The sequence below is a fragment of the Salminus brasiliensis genome, chromosome 10, assembly GCF_030463535.1.
Source record: "Salminus brasiliensis chromosome 10, fSalBra1.hap2, whole genome shotgun sequence".
Taxonomy (NCBI): Eukaryota; Metazoa; Chordata; class Actinopteri; order Characiformes; family Bryconidae; genus Salminus; species Salminus brasiliensis.
The window spans coordinates 1,058,820-1,072,380 of record NC_132887.1 but is presented as its reverse complement, the minus strand read 5'-3'; the positions used below and the strand labels follow the sequence as shown (position 1 = coordinate 1,072,380).

Genomic DNA, 13,561 nt, shown 5'->3' with positions numbered 1-13,561 from the left:
GGATTGTGAATGCATACAGACGTTTCCAAAAAAATAACAGAAGAAGAGGAGACAGGAAATAATAATAAAAAAATAATAATAATCATAATCATCTGGGATCCAACAGAGTTGTAACAATCGACTGGTCTCACTCCAGAACCATCTCCCCCCTCCTGCAGCTCACTCTAAAGGGGGGCACAATCATCCCTGCACTGAAAGACTTCACCTCAAGACCAGATTTTAGGATCTAGGATCCCACCCCACCCCTATCCACCCCCACCCCCCCCAAAAGAAAACAAAGAAAAGAAAGAGTAAAAAAATAAAGTCATTTCATGCAGACATTTGGCCATTTGAGTTTGTTTTTCTCCCCAGTGGAATGTTCCTTACACGTCTCATAGCAGCTTAGTAGAAGGTCTGATAGAACCAACCTTGATTTTCTATAGTATTTAAATTACATTCACTCTTCACAGTGAAACAGGTGCATTTATAAGAGAGATCATCTGTTGTTGACCCAAAAAAACGCCACAGCACAGCTGTGGAGCACGAAAGCGGCCCAGAACCTCCACGTCCGTAATCCGTTTAACATCTACTAGTAGGTGTAGTAGGAGAATAGCAGTAGTAGTAGTGGCAGTACACCTAGAGGCCGACCGGCCGCCGGCCCCGCCCTCTGCCAGCATGCGGGCACTTCATTCATTAAGGTTGAATCACCGTGATCTTTGGCAGCTGACACAAGACTGCTGACAGAAGCTAAATTCCAGTGCCTTGATTTTCTTTTGTTGAAGATTTCCTGTGTGGAAACTCCTCATGAACCTCGGGAGGGGGCGTACTGTCGTTCTGCGGTCGGGAACGCCCAAATAAGGAGCTCTGGGGGACGAAATGAATGTCCTCAAAAACTGGCAACATGTGTTTCTAGTCGATATCCTTGAAAATACAGGGTCCTGTTACAGTACAAAGAGGCCGAAACACGGCGCTCCAGTGCACAGCTAAGCAGGGTGTGAACATGTGAATGAGCGCCCCTCTCTTTTAGTTTGTGGACACCCAACCTCATTCACACGTTCACACCCAGCTTGTATAGCCCTCGTTAGAAAAGCTCCAACCAACAGAACAGGACACTCAGGATGGAGGTCATCTAAGGTCACCGTGCCTAATACCAGACGTGGGCTAGTAGAGGGGTATATAATAAAGCCCCCCCCAGCATTGAGCTGTGGAGCAGTGGAGGAACCGTGCTCTCTGGAATGATGGTGGTGGAGCTCCACCCAGTACTTTTTTTTGGGAGGAGTTGGAGTGACCGTGAACTAATCACCCACCCAACATCAGAACCTGGCCTTGCTGATGCCCTCGTTTGCTGATAGAGCTGAATGCAATCAAATCACCCACACAGCAATGTTTCAGCAACTTGTATAAAGCCTTCTCATCAGAAGAGTAAAGAGGCTGTTACTGCAGTCACTGCAAGGCTAGCAGCTTTGACTTCTGAGAGACAAGGCGCAGGCGTCCAGAAACATTTGGCCAGTTTGAGAATAATCGACTTAAGCTCGTAATTCAGCAGATCCAGTGAAACTGGGACCCGTAAGCAGGACAGAACTCAGAGCTCCTGATACAGGCATGACCCCGCCCACAGAACGACCTCACGTCCGCAGAGGCGTACGGTTCGAGGCCTGAGCTACTGGACTCTTCTTCTTCTTCTTCTTCCTCCTCCTCCTCCTCCTCCTCCTCCTCCTCCTCTGAACTGACGAAACCCTGAGAAAGGCTGTTTCCTGTTCACTGCTGAGAAAGTGGTACGCCTCTGAACGCAACACACACACACGCTGCTCTGACATATGCACTTTTCGAAAGTATACAGAGAACACACACACACACACACACACACAAAAAAAATCAATAATAATAATAATAATAATAATAATAATAGCAGGAAAATTAAAGGAGGAAGAAAAGGATGCACTGATGCTTTAAATATGCTCACACCCGTCCATCACCACCCCAGACACGCCCGTCAGCCAGAGACGAACGCAAACGCAGAAACGCGAGTGTGTGTAAGTGTGTGTGAATGTGGGCTTCGAGAAATGAGAGCTATTCTGGGTTTAGGCACAGCATGAACGCAACAGCAGTTTACAAATCTCCAGCGACTCGCCAGCGCTGTCGCCTCCCTCCGACACTAGTCCTCCCGCACCTCCTCTTCTGTAATCTTCAATCAACCAGAACAAAACCACGCTACACAACAACAAACAACCTCCAAATAAAGAACAATCTCTGCAATCTAGAACCTTTTTGGTGTACTAAAAATAGAAATGGGACTTCTCTTAAAATAAACGCGTCAGTATCCCGCAGCCTGCATGCACGTTTCTAACAAACCACTAGTCCTTAAGCGGCGGCTCCGTTCATCATGCACACACTGCAGACAGAAGCTCACCTGGAGAGGCACCGACATGCAGGATCTACAGGATCTCATTGGTCAACGGTCATCAGATTTGCAAGCAGACACAGCCATCAGATGCTGAGGTCACCCATACACTCCCTGCATCTCATTTAGGTCAAAACGTCTCGAGCGTGACCTCCCTGACCTCATTTAAAAATTTTTGCACAGAACCCAAGCTTTGCTAAGGGGACCCTCACCCATCACACCTGCATACGGAGATTTACTGCTACTCCAGACTGGCATCACCAAAACACCGTCAACTGCAGCACATGCCATAGCCACCCTGCTGGACAGTCCTGCCACCAGACACACTACCTGTGTTTGTGGACAGCCCTTCTAATGAATGCATTTAGCCACTTTAAGCTGCACCCATTGCTGACACACACACACACACACACACACACACACACACACACACACACACACACACACCTTGTCTAGAAAAGAAGTACTGCCAATAGAATAGGACTCTCTGGAGCAGATCAGCATCATGACCCTATTGGCTCCATGCTGCCTAATGCCAGGCGTGGGCTAGAGGGGTATAATAAAGCCCCCCATTATTGAGCTGTATTCTCTGGAATGATTGTGGAGCTCCATCCAGTAGTTTGGGGACGTGGTGTGGTCGGGTGGTGATCGTCCAACATCCTCAGTGACCTCACTAAAGCGCTTAAGGCCGAATGCGAGCAAATCATTGCAGGAAAGCTAGAAAGCCTTTTCTGAACACCCTTGATTTTGGAAGAAGCAAAGAATGAGCAGGTGTCCCAATACTTTTGTCCACATAATGCAACTACTGTGCCGAGCATGAGAAAAAGACAGAGCAATATAATGGTTTCAAAGAGAGAAAATCCAGAATCTCCAGAGCAAAACAGAAAAGTGCCACTCTTAATTAAAAGGCCGTAGTTCGACATTCATTCACTTCCCTAACACTAAAGCAGGCAACCGCAGTCTCCCCTCCACGCTACGAGCTTTATAAAACCGCAAGTGGGAAACAGGAAAACGCCACGTAAAAGCAAACATCTCACACCAGAGCGAGAGAGAGCGAGAGATAAAAACCCGACGCATTCTTTTGGAAGAGCGCTCAAATTTCGCCAAAACAAGTTAAAACTAAAACCCCGTCTCCGTCCCGTCCACCGAGCGTCCCACCAAACAGCCTGGACGAAAGCCTTCCCTGGAAAAGTGCCGGAAGGGTCGGAACCCTGAGATATGTCGGGGGGGACTAAACAGAAACGACACTGGCCTCCCTCCTCCTAAAACACTCCTCAGAGGAAATACTGCGGGCTGGATTCAGAGCGCGCCCCAACACTGAGGATGATGACGATTACGACGCCCGTTCACCACGGCAACAACGATGATGACGAGACTGCACCGAATGACTGCTGGTCTTCAAAAACAGGTAATATGAACCCATGTCCAGAGCTGTGGGAGCGGATGGGGATCGGAGGGGGGGGTGGGTTTCCAAGGCAACTGTGACTCAAGAGAAACAGATTAAAGCAGGGATGGGCAATTCCGGTTCTGGAGCGCCGGGTTTCTGCACAGTTCTGTGCTTTTCCGGCCCAACCGTTCTTTTCTAGGGTGGCGAATCCGGATCCGGAGAGTAGAATTCCACAGCAGGGTTCTGTTTTCCGACTGCCTGGGCGGCTCTGCTGGGGCGGAGTTTTACATTCCGGACCTGGATTTGCTGCCGTAAGAATAGCTGATTGTTCTCACTCATCCTCACCCTCCTCTTCCTCCTCGTGGTGTTGGCGCCTACCTGAGACAGACAGAGTGGACTTAATAAAGGACTGGAATAAAGATTAAAAACCCCACTAGCTGGATGTTCAGTGCCAGTCTGAAAAACCTCGGCTCATCGGTCTCGCCAGCGGAAGTTCGTCCACTTCCAAATCAAGACGAAAAAAAAAAATAATAATAAAACATAAAAGGGGAAAAAAAAGAAGAAAGAAAACAGCGGGAGCTTCATCCCGAGCGACACGGTCATCATCAAACGAACATCGAGATCAACAATAACATCAACAACAACAACAACGTCAGCGTTAACGTCACCACCTTCAAATAACGACGAGGAACCGATGAACGAAGAGGAAGGCTGCAGGGTGTAGCTAAACGTCCATCAGTCCCACCCGTTCCACCCGTTCCCTCGGCCGGAAGACTAATCTCCCTGTAGGTCAACGAAAACAAGCGGGATTTTGTCATCGTGAGAGCCAAGATGGATCTGAAACTGATTTCAGTTGTTTGAGGTAACTCCCAAAAAAAAATAAAAAAAATAGAAACCCAACGTAGGAGCGGACAAAGCTGAACACTCCGTACAACCTGTTTAAGCTCGCGCTGTTCAATAAAACATAAAAGAAAGAAAGAAAGGGAGAAGCCCCTCTCCACCATCCACTCCATTAGCTACTAAACCAATACCCAGCTATACTTTCCTATTGATAAGCAGGATATATAGATAGATATAAATATAGAGCTAATACTGGTTACACACAGCACTTACAAAAGGATTAATTCACACTACAGGAGGAAAGGAAAACAAACAAACAAAAAAAACAGGAGAAATAAGAGTATATAAAACGAGACAGGGCCTGCTAACGTGAGAGGATCCAGCACAGGGTGGGTAAGGTGCGGAGGACAGTAAAGAAAAGGCCCGGCCCGGTTTAAACTCCCTCGCTGAAGCTCAGCATCTCGCGGTGGAAGTGCTGGGTGGGGTCGCTCAGGATCACGCTGCTGTCCATGGAGGGATGCCACACGCGGCCCAGCCCGAGGGAGACCTCCTTCACCAGGTTGTGCACCGGGTCGCCCTCGATGAACACCGACTGATCCGGGTCGAAGTCGATGCTCTCCTCAGACACGGTCAGCACCTTCAAGTTGGAGCCACGCAGGCGGGAGATGGCCACCAGGTTGTGGGACCACACCGTGTAACCTGCAGCACAGGAGGGACAGAGTTCAGAAGGGTGGGCTAACAATCAGCCAATACCGACCCGGTCTTGGGGTTTCTGTAATAATCCAGCCCCACATCGGAGATAAAACACACTAATTCATCAGTAATCAGCAGTAAAATCAGTTTTAGCAGCAGATTCTAAAATCAGACTAAACTCTAGTCTGATCTACTTCACTTGGAGACACTTTTTAATCGACTGTTTTAAACTCTACAGTGTTTAATATCTTACAGTCCGGTCTGACTGACCCGCCTGACCCATGCATTCAGCTCCCAGCTCCTCTACGGCTCTGCAGTCTGATCAGAGCCGGTTCAGAACCGGAGAGAGGAGCGCGGTTCTCTCGCTGGTAGAACGTCAGAGCATTTTCACCACAGTCTGGATTCTAACCAGCTGAGATTCAGGAGTAAAGACGGGATGGAGGAACGTTAGAGTGACGCGTTTAGCTCCTCCTCTTCTGACAGAGTCACTAACTCACCTCCACCTGCTGCTCTGTGGCTGCCTGCTGCTGCCAACGCTAAGCTAAAGTTCTCCTCCAACCTGAACTTTCTGTTCCACCTTAAATAACAGCAGTTCTGCTCTGCTGCTGAAACGTACTCACTGTGACTGCAGCACTATTTAAGGTGGAATGGAGAGTTAGCATTAAAAGCTAACTTTAGCGTTTGTTTCGCCGATTTCATCAGTTCCAATAAAGCTCTGCTAAGCTCTCCTCACTGAAATAAGGTCACAGATGAAGCCCATCATCTGCAGCTGCTGAGGATCACCTCTATAAATGGCAGATAGCTACTGCAAACCTAAGACCCCTGAGCACATTCCTGACCCATAAAAAAAACACCTGGATCTCCCCCAGATCCCAAAATCACTAGATCAGACCCATAAGAGTACTAGAAAGAGGGAGATGGAGCTTGAAATGTGGTCAAACCAAACTCAGCCGGAGTGCAGAGAACAGGAGGGTGGTGTGAACTCACCATGGATGATGAGGACGGCGAGGTGCACACACCTCCAGGCCAGCAGCACCAACGGATCTTCGTTCCGGTTCACACTGAGGTCGGGGAACCCACCGTCATCCCTCACCAGGACAAAGTGTGAGAGTGTTTTGTGGTACTGCTGCGAGATGAGCTCCAGGACGCCGTCAGTCACCAGCGTACTGAAACTGTCCAGGTGGATTCGCTCCAGAGGCAGACTGGGCTTCAGCACCCTCAGCAGGTCCTGACTGCACACGTCCAGAGCCATCAGGTAAACACGCAGGTTAGCACTGCGCCGCACCAGCGCCTACCGGGACAGCACCACACAGACACACACACCTTTATAGACTTCCAGAAAACAGCAATATACAAATCAATCAATCAATAAAATATAAAATCAAGACACCAATCAGCAGCCAGCTGCCACAAGGCCAGCCACTCGGCAGCCAGCAGCCACAAGGCCAGCCACTCGGCAGCCAGCAGCCACAAGGCCAGCCACTCGGCAGCCAACTCCTGGATACTGGATTGTCAACATGAACCATAACCCGTCTCTGGATTGTAGGACAGCCCTCAGCCCTACCTTCAGGTCATCCTCTGTGGCCGTGCCATCCAGTGGCTTGGCCTCCAGGGCGGCGCCGTTGAGCAGCAGAGAGAGGCGGTGGAGGGGTGCGCGGTCACTGGCCGCCAACAGCCGGCACATCTCGGAGGAGAAGTCGCAGAAGTCGATGGAGAGGGAGCGCAGGTGCACCAGGCGCTGAAGCTCGGCCGTGGGCACCAGACTGGGCAGCTGACCGTCCAGCAGACTGAGGTGCTCCAGAGTCTCTGCACTGGGGTTCGAGAGCGTCGCCAGAGAGCACGGCGTCACCAGGCCGAGCATGAAGGACGAGGAGAGCCACTTCAGCTGCCTGCTGTTAGACAAGATCTCCTCAAACAACTGCTGGATCCTGAGAAAGAGAGAGAGGGGGTTTCTGCTCAGACTGTGGAGGTGGAGCTGCAGGGTGGAGATCACGGTTACAGCTTCTCATCCAGACTCTTAGTGTAGCCCAAGTGTTTCTCAGACGGTCACTATAATTACACACACCCATCAACCATAACATTAGTACCATCTGACCAATATAAGGTCCCCTTTGTGACTCCACAACAGATCTGGCCATTCGAGGCATGGACTCCACAGGACCTCTGAAGCTGTTCTGTGGTCTCTGGCACCAAGACTAACCGTAGCAGCAGATCCTTTAAGCCTTTAAGGCCTTTGGAGCTGCGAGGTGAGACCTCCACATACCTCGAGTGTGCATGACTGATGGCTGTGTCCGCTGCACACGGCTAGGAGAAATAAGCTGCTCGAGTTAGAGGAGACTGCAACTCCGACTGTCCAGAATCGAAACTATTTGGACGACGATTCTTAAATAACACCCCCAATTTAAACACATGTATATACTGTGCCCCTCTAGATAGATACTAAGGAAATTTAGCAGCCAATAGCAATTATATGATGTGTTATGGAATTATATATTTATAATTCCATGTCTCACCCAGTCAGACCCAACACTTCTGGCTAAGCTGTTGCAAAGTGGTTGCAATGGTATCCCAGGTGGTTGCTATAAAGTTGCCAGGTGCTTGCTAGATGGGTGCTACAGTGTTGCAAGGTGATTGCTATGGTATTTCAGGCAGTTGCTATGCTGCTGTTTTGCGGTTTAGTGCTTAGGTGTTGCAAGACAGTTGCTAGGCATCTCAGCTGCTTGTCCAGTGGTTGCTGAGGTACCTCATGTGGTCGGTCGGGTGCTACTATTGTTTGCGTATCATTGTGACGTTAGAAAGGTGCCAAAGACTTGCACCCCATTCTTTCCTATGGAGAAAAACAATCCACAAAAATCTGTGTCTCACAGTCAGACCCAACAGTCCAACGAATTGGAATCTCCAACTGCAAGATGAGACATACGGCAAAAAAGAGAATATAAACTGAATATGAATATTAATAATAAATGAGAGCTTATTTATTTTACAGAGCATATCTGAAGTAGAGAATACCTGAACAGGAAGTGATGAGAAATGAATGAAGACACCGCCAGCCACTCCACAACAGCAGCACAACACTCTGATAACGGGCCAAACACATCCAGAACCAGACAGAACTTACTCTTTCATTTTCTTGCCCCCCTGGTCGATCTGGCTGAGGTAAGCGCTGTCCAGCACGCCGTCGTCCTGAAGAATGCACGTGTCCCCGTACAAACTCAACCGCTGCAGATTCCTGATGGAGAGACGGAGACGGACAGGACGCCACTTCAGAATCAGTGCTGATGTACACACACACACACAAATCTAATGTCTAAAGAGCCCAGATCAGTAAAACTTACTGTTCTTAGTTATGAATTTTTATATATGTAAACACTGGGATATTTTAAAGCCCGGCGCTGTTCAGTCCAGACCGTCTGAGTTGCAAAACAGAAACCAGTGCCTTTACATATAGCCACCAGTTCAGTCTACAGCTGTTTAGCCCCACCCACTCACACTGTTCAAGGTAGTCATCCTGGACTGCTTTTAGGATGAGGCACAATACAAGGCAGCCAATCAGAACAGACCATTTAATTATATGGGATAAACAGAGGGTGGGAATTGTCATAAAAAAATTAATTATGGCAATTAGTCACCACATCAATAAATGAGCCTGGAGCACACAGCCACATTGCTCAAAAAGGGGGCCTAAAACAGGCCTCGCTGCTCAAAAAGGGGGCCTAGAACAGGCCTCGCTGCTCAAAAAGGGGGCCTAGAACAGGCCTCGCTCAAAAAGGGGGCCTAGAACAGGCCTCGCTCAAAAAGGGGGCCTAGAACACAGCCGCATTGGAGACTTTAGCTTTAGAAGAATATTAAACCTGTTGCGGAACAGGCCTCGCTGCTCCAAAAAGGGGGCCTAGAACAGGCCTCGCGGCTCCAAAAAGGGGGCCTAGAACAGGCCTCGCGGCTCCAAAAAGGGGGCCTAGAACAGGCCTCGCGGCTCCAAAAAGGGGGCCTAGAACAGGCCTCGCGGCTCCAAAAAGGGGGCCTAGAACAGGCCTCGCGGCTCCAAAAAGGGGGCCTAGAACAGGCCTCGCGGCTCCAAAAAGGGGGCCTAGAACAGGCCTCGCTGCTCCAAAAAGGGGGCCTAGAACAGGCCTCGCTGCTTCAAAAAGGGGGCCTAGAACAGGCCTCGCTGCTTCAAAAAGGGGGCCTAGAACAGGCCTCGCTGCTCCAAAAAGGGGGCCTAGAACAGGCCTCGCTGCTCCAAAAAGGGGGCCTAGAACAGGCCTCGCTCAAAAAAGGGGGCCTAGAACAGGCCTCGCTCAAAAAAGGGGGCCTAGAACAGGCCTCGCTCCAAAAAAGGGGGCCTAGAACACAGCCGCATTGGAGACTTTAGCTTTAGAAGAATATTAAACCTGTTCCTGGAACTGACCCTGTTGCAGGTCAGCTTTCACAGCTCATTCAAACAGAAGAGTTGGGCAGCATCACCCCCCTCAGGGGTGGGTGACTGGGCTTTTCAGGAACCCACTGTTCCTCTGGTTCTGCGCAGTTCTGTTTTATGGTCTATTGTGTGAACGTTCAGAGGAGAGCAGCAGCAGCGGCACACAGACTGCAGCTCCAGCATCTGTGGAGCGATGGGGTTCATCCAGGCCTGCTCACGGCCGAGCGGCAAAAACCCCTCAGAGCTGGATGATTTTAGATGGATGTAGAGAGAAACAAAGCCATCTACGCCTCCAATCATCCACCCATCTCCACCCACCTATACATTCATCCCCCCATCAGTCCGTCCATCCATTTCAATCCATCTATACTGATGCACTGATAACACTTTTCTTCCAACAACCTAACCCTGAAGCATCTGTCAATACAGAGTACAGGGACAAAAGTATTGGGACACCTGCTCATTCAGTGTCTCTTCTGAAATCAGGGCTATTACAATAGTTAACCCTGCTTCTGCTGGAGTAACTGTCTCTACTGTCCAGAGAAGAAGCGCAGTAATGAGGTCAGGATGTTGGATGATGATCACCACCCCACCTCATCATCCCCAACTCCTCAACTCATCCCAAAAGTACTGGATGGAGCTCCTCCACAATCACTCCAGATAACACAGTTCTTCCACAGTGCTCCAGCATTAGATGAAGCTGCATTCAGGCCAGGTTGAACGCAGGTGTGATAACACCATCTCTCTAAGGGTGGGCCTCCTCTGGGAAGTTCTCTACTCTCACCACAAACAGAAAGCCCATCTCAGTCGTTTTCAGTTCCTCCACAGCAGAGAGCTGCTCCACCAGGCCCTCCTGGGCTCCTGCAGCTGGGCTTCTGATTGGTGGACTGCTCTGACATTGGCTCTGGGATTCTGTTCAGTCAGTTGAGGGAAAGCTTGTTTGAACTACAGTCTGGAGAAGATCAAATCTGAGCTTCAGAGTGAAGGAGCCATCAATCATCTACCCAATCCATCTCCAGACATCTATAAATGTCTCATCTACACACTCGCCTACTTCTCCAACCATCCATATCCATCTGTCTCCATTCATGTATTCATTTGCCTCCAGTCATCGACCCGTCCGTCCGTCCGTCCGTCCGTCCGTCCGTCCGTCCGTCCGTCCGTCCGTCACCACCCCTCTAAATCAATGCGTCCATCTATGTACCCAATTACTGACCCAATCATCTACTTACCAATCCATTCCCACCCATCTCTCCAGGTCTCCACTAGGGTCGGGGGTATGAATGACGGGAATATCATGTACCGTAGTCTCTCCTAATAACTCCCATGACTGCTCCCTCGACTCCACGCTCTCAGATAAGAGGTTTTATCCTCTGAACAGGTAGCTGGAACACGGCACACAGCAGGATCTCAGCCTGCTAGCTAACTTATCTAAGCCTAGATAGCTGCTATGAGTCCGAACCCAGCAGAACCGGCCTCTCATTTCTCCTTTCTGACGGTCAGCACTCGTGTCGGGGTCAGGAGTAGGTCAGCAGCAGCTGCTCTGGGCTGTCTGACACTTGGTGGAGCTGTAGAGCAAAAACTAGCTAAGCGAGCTACTCCCCGTCTCCACCTGTCTTATTCAGGACTCCAACCACCCCCATCCAACCATCTAATCAATTACTCATCCTACCATCCACTTCTACATCCATCACAAGTCTCCAACCATCTATGAATGACTGCATCTAGTTCCATCCATGTATCCAATTACTCATCCAACATCCACTTATCCATCCCTCCACTTCATCTCTCCCCATCCATCCATCCATCCATCCATGTAGTTCCATTATCTCTGTACCCAATTACTCATACAGCATCCACCCATCCATATCTCCACCCATTCACCCATGCATTTCCATCCATCCATGTATCCAATTACTCATCCAACCACCCATTTATCCATCCATCCACCCATCCATACATACCTCCACCCATCCATACATACCTACCTTCACCCACCCTCCCATGTAATTTCATTTACCTAATGTATCCAATTACTCATACAGCATCCACTTATCCATCCATCCATCCACCCATGTAGTTCCATTTATATTTGTACCCAATTACACCCCCCAACCCCACACACACCCCCAACCCCACACACACACCCCTTGCTTGTTTGTGTACAATCTCTGCATGTATTAAACTTGCTTGCTTGCTGTTCTTAAACCCTCAGCTCAGCTCTTCAACACGAGGACTAAACTGAGGGACGCTCAGATCGAGGTGACTCAGTCAGAAAGGGTTCCTGACCCTGCTGCTGGAGAGCCAAAGGAGCCATGATGTGATTGATGAAGACCACAGCACTGCTGTACATACCACCCAATCAACCGCCCAGGTAAAACAGTACAGGGTCCATCCACTCACAGCAGAAAACAGGACCGTAGAACCCAAACCCGAGTTACAAAACCAGGAGGATCTTTAAGCCCTTGGTCATCCCGGCTCAGGTTACATAATGACCGAGGGCCGTTTCAGAGCTCTTTCCACACCAAAGGTGTTACATGTAGAGGCGCCACCATTAGCTAAAGCTCTTCATCCACAGGGAAACTTCACCAACTTTTCTAATCTCTGTGAAACACTCTGTTCTAGATAAGCTCCCCCAGTCAGAGCTGTGGTTCTACAGTGGAGGTTCTAGATAATCTCCCCCAGTCAGAGCTGTGGTTCTACAGTGGAGGTGAAGGGAAGCAGACGTCTGAAGCTCTAATAAAAGCTCCTCACAGAAAGTTCTTCACCTAATGGTGATGAAGACGCTGCCTGATGCCTGAGACACGGTTCTACCAGAGTTCTGAGAAGAGTTTGGCTCTAGAACCTGCTTTTAGAACCAGATCATTAAAATGGTGGAGGGATACATGCTGCAGGGTGTAGTGCGGCTACAGAAAGTAGTCCCTAAAGAGAACTGCATTAGTTCAGATTCTCTATTCACTATTTTACCTTCATCATCATCATCATCATCATCATTCCATATAAAACTCAGAAGACTCGTGTAGCTGCACTGGTGGGTTTGGATAGGAAATAAATTATGGGCTGTATCTGTGGTGTTGTAGTCATGGCAACCAACGCCTGCTACCATTCACCTCCACTGTAGAGAGATCAGAGTGGGACTTCCCCTTTAGGATGCTCAAACTACGCAAACACTCTGCTTTCATCTAGTGGGGCATTATAGAGCATTATAGACAGTATATGCTCAGGCGGTCCAGGCTTTGTAGCCCCTTTTATAGAAGTCTAGCACAGGAACCTGTCCTGGGGAAAAGAGAGAAGGGGGGGGCAGAGAGCCAGAGCGAGATGATAACCGTCCCAGCTCGAAGTCTACCTCATCATTACAGTTAGGCAGGTCACACCTGCAGCTTGAGTTCAGTGACCATTATTTAGATGGAGGACTCCACACCGAAGCAGAGGAGGGTCTGATGACGGTGCTGAACTAGTGGATTATAACCACAGCCCTCCTTCACCAAGCCGACACTCCACACCCATACGTCCCCAACACCGCACCAGTGAGAATACCACACTAACCTGCTCACACCAACACCCTCCATCCTCTGGGAACGGAGAAGTGAAGGGAGATCTGGACGAGACTGTGGGGTGGATGGGTACAGAGGGGGATATTTGGGGGGATGTGCAAAAATCTTAATGATCACAATGGAAGGGAATAAGGGCGTATGGAGAGTGAGGAGGATGGGGTTGTGGATAAATGGACGTGATTGGGTATACAGATGCATTGGGGATGGGAACAGGCAGAGATGAGGACAGGTATGGGGACAGGGACAGAGACGAGTATCTAATTAAAATGGGATAGGTGGGGATAGGGACA

At 49.3% G+C, this 13,561-nt stretch overlaps 1 protein-coding gene across 1 annotated transcript in view; it reads right to left on the bottom strand.

Annotated features, from left to right (window-relative positions):
• Nucleotides 1–269: 269 nt before the first annotated feature.
• fbxo33 (F-box protein 33) overlaps nucleotides 270–13,561 on the bottom strand; it is a 14,590-nt gene continuing 1,298 nt past the window's right edge. The window contains exons 2-5 of the mRNA XM_072688960.1: nucleotides 8,419–8,529; nucleotides 6,865–7,228; nucleotides 6,288–6,591; nucleotides 270–5,306 (exon numbers count right to left, since the gene is read on the bottom strand). Of these exons, the coding sequence (XP_072545061.1) occupies nucleotides 5,041–5,306; nucleotides 6,288–6,591; nucleotides 6,865–7,228; nucleotides 8,419–8,529 (1,045 nt within the window). The 3' untranslated portion in view covers nucleotides 270–5,040. The remainder of the gene's footprint in view (nucleotides 5,307–6,287; nucleotides 6,592–6,864; nucleotides 7,229–8,418; nucleotides 8,530–13,561) is intronic.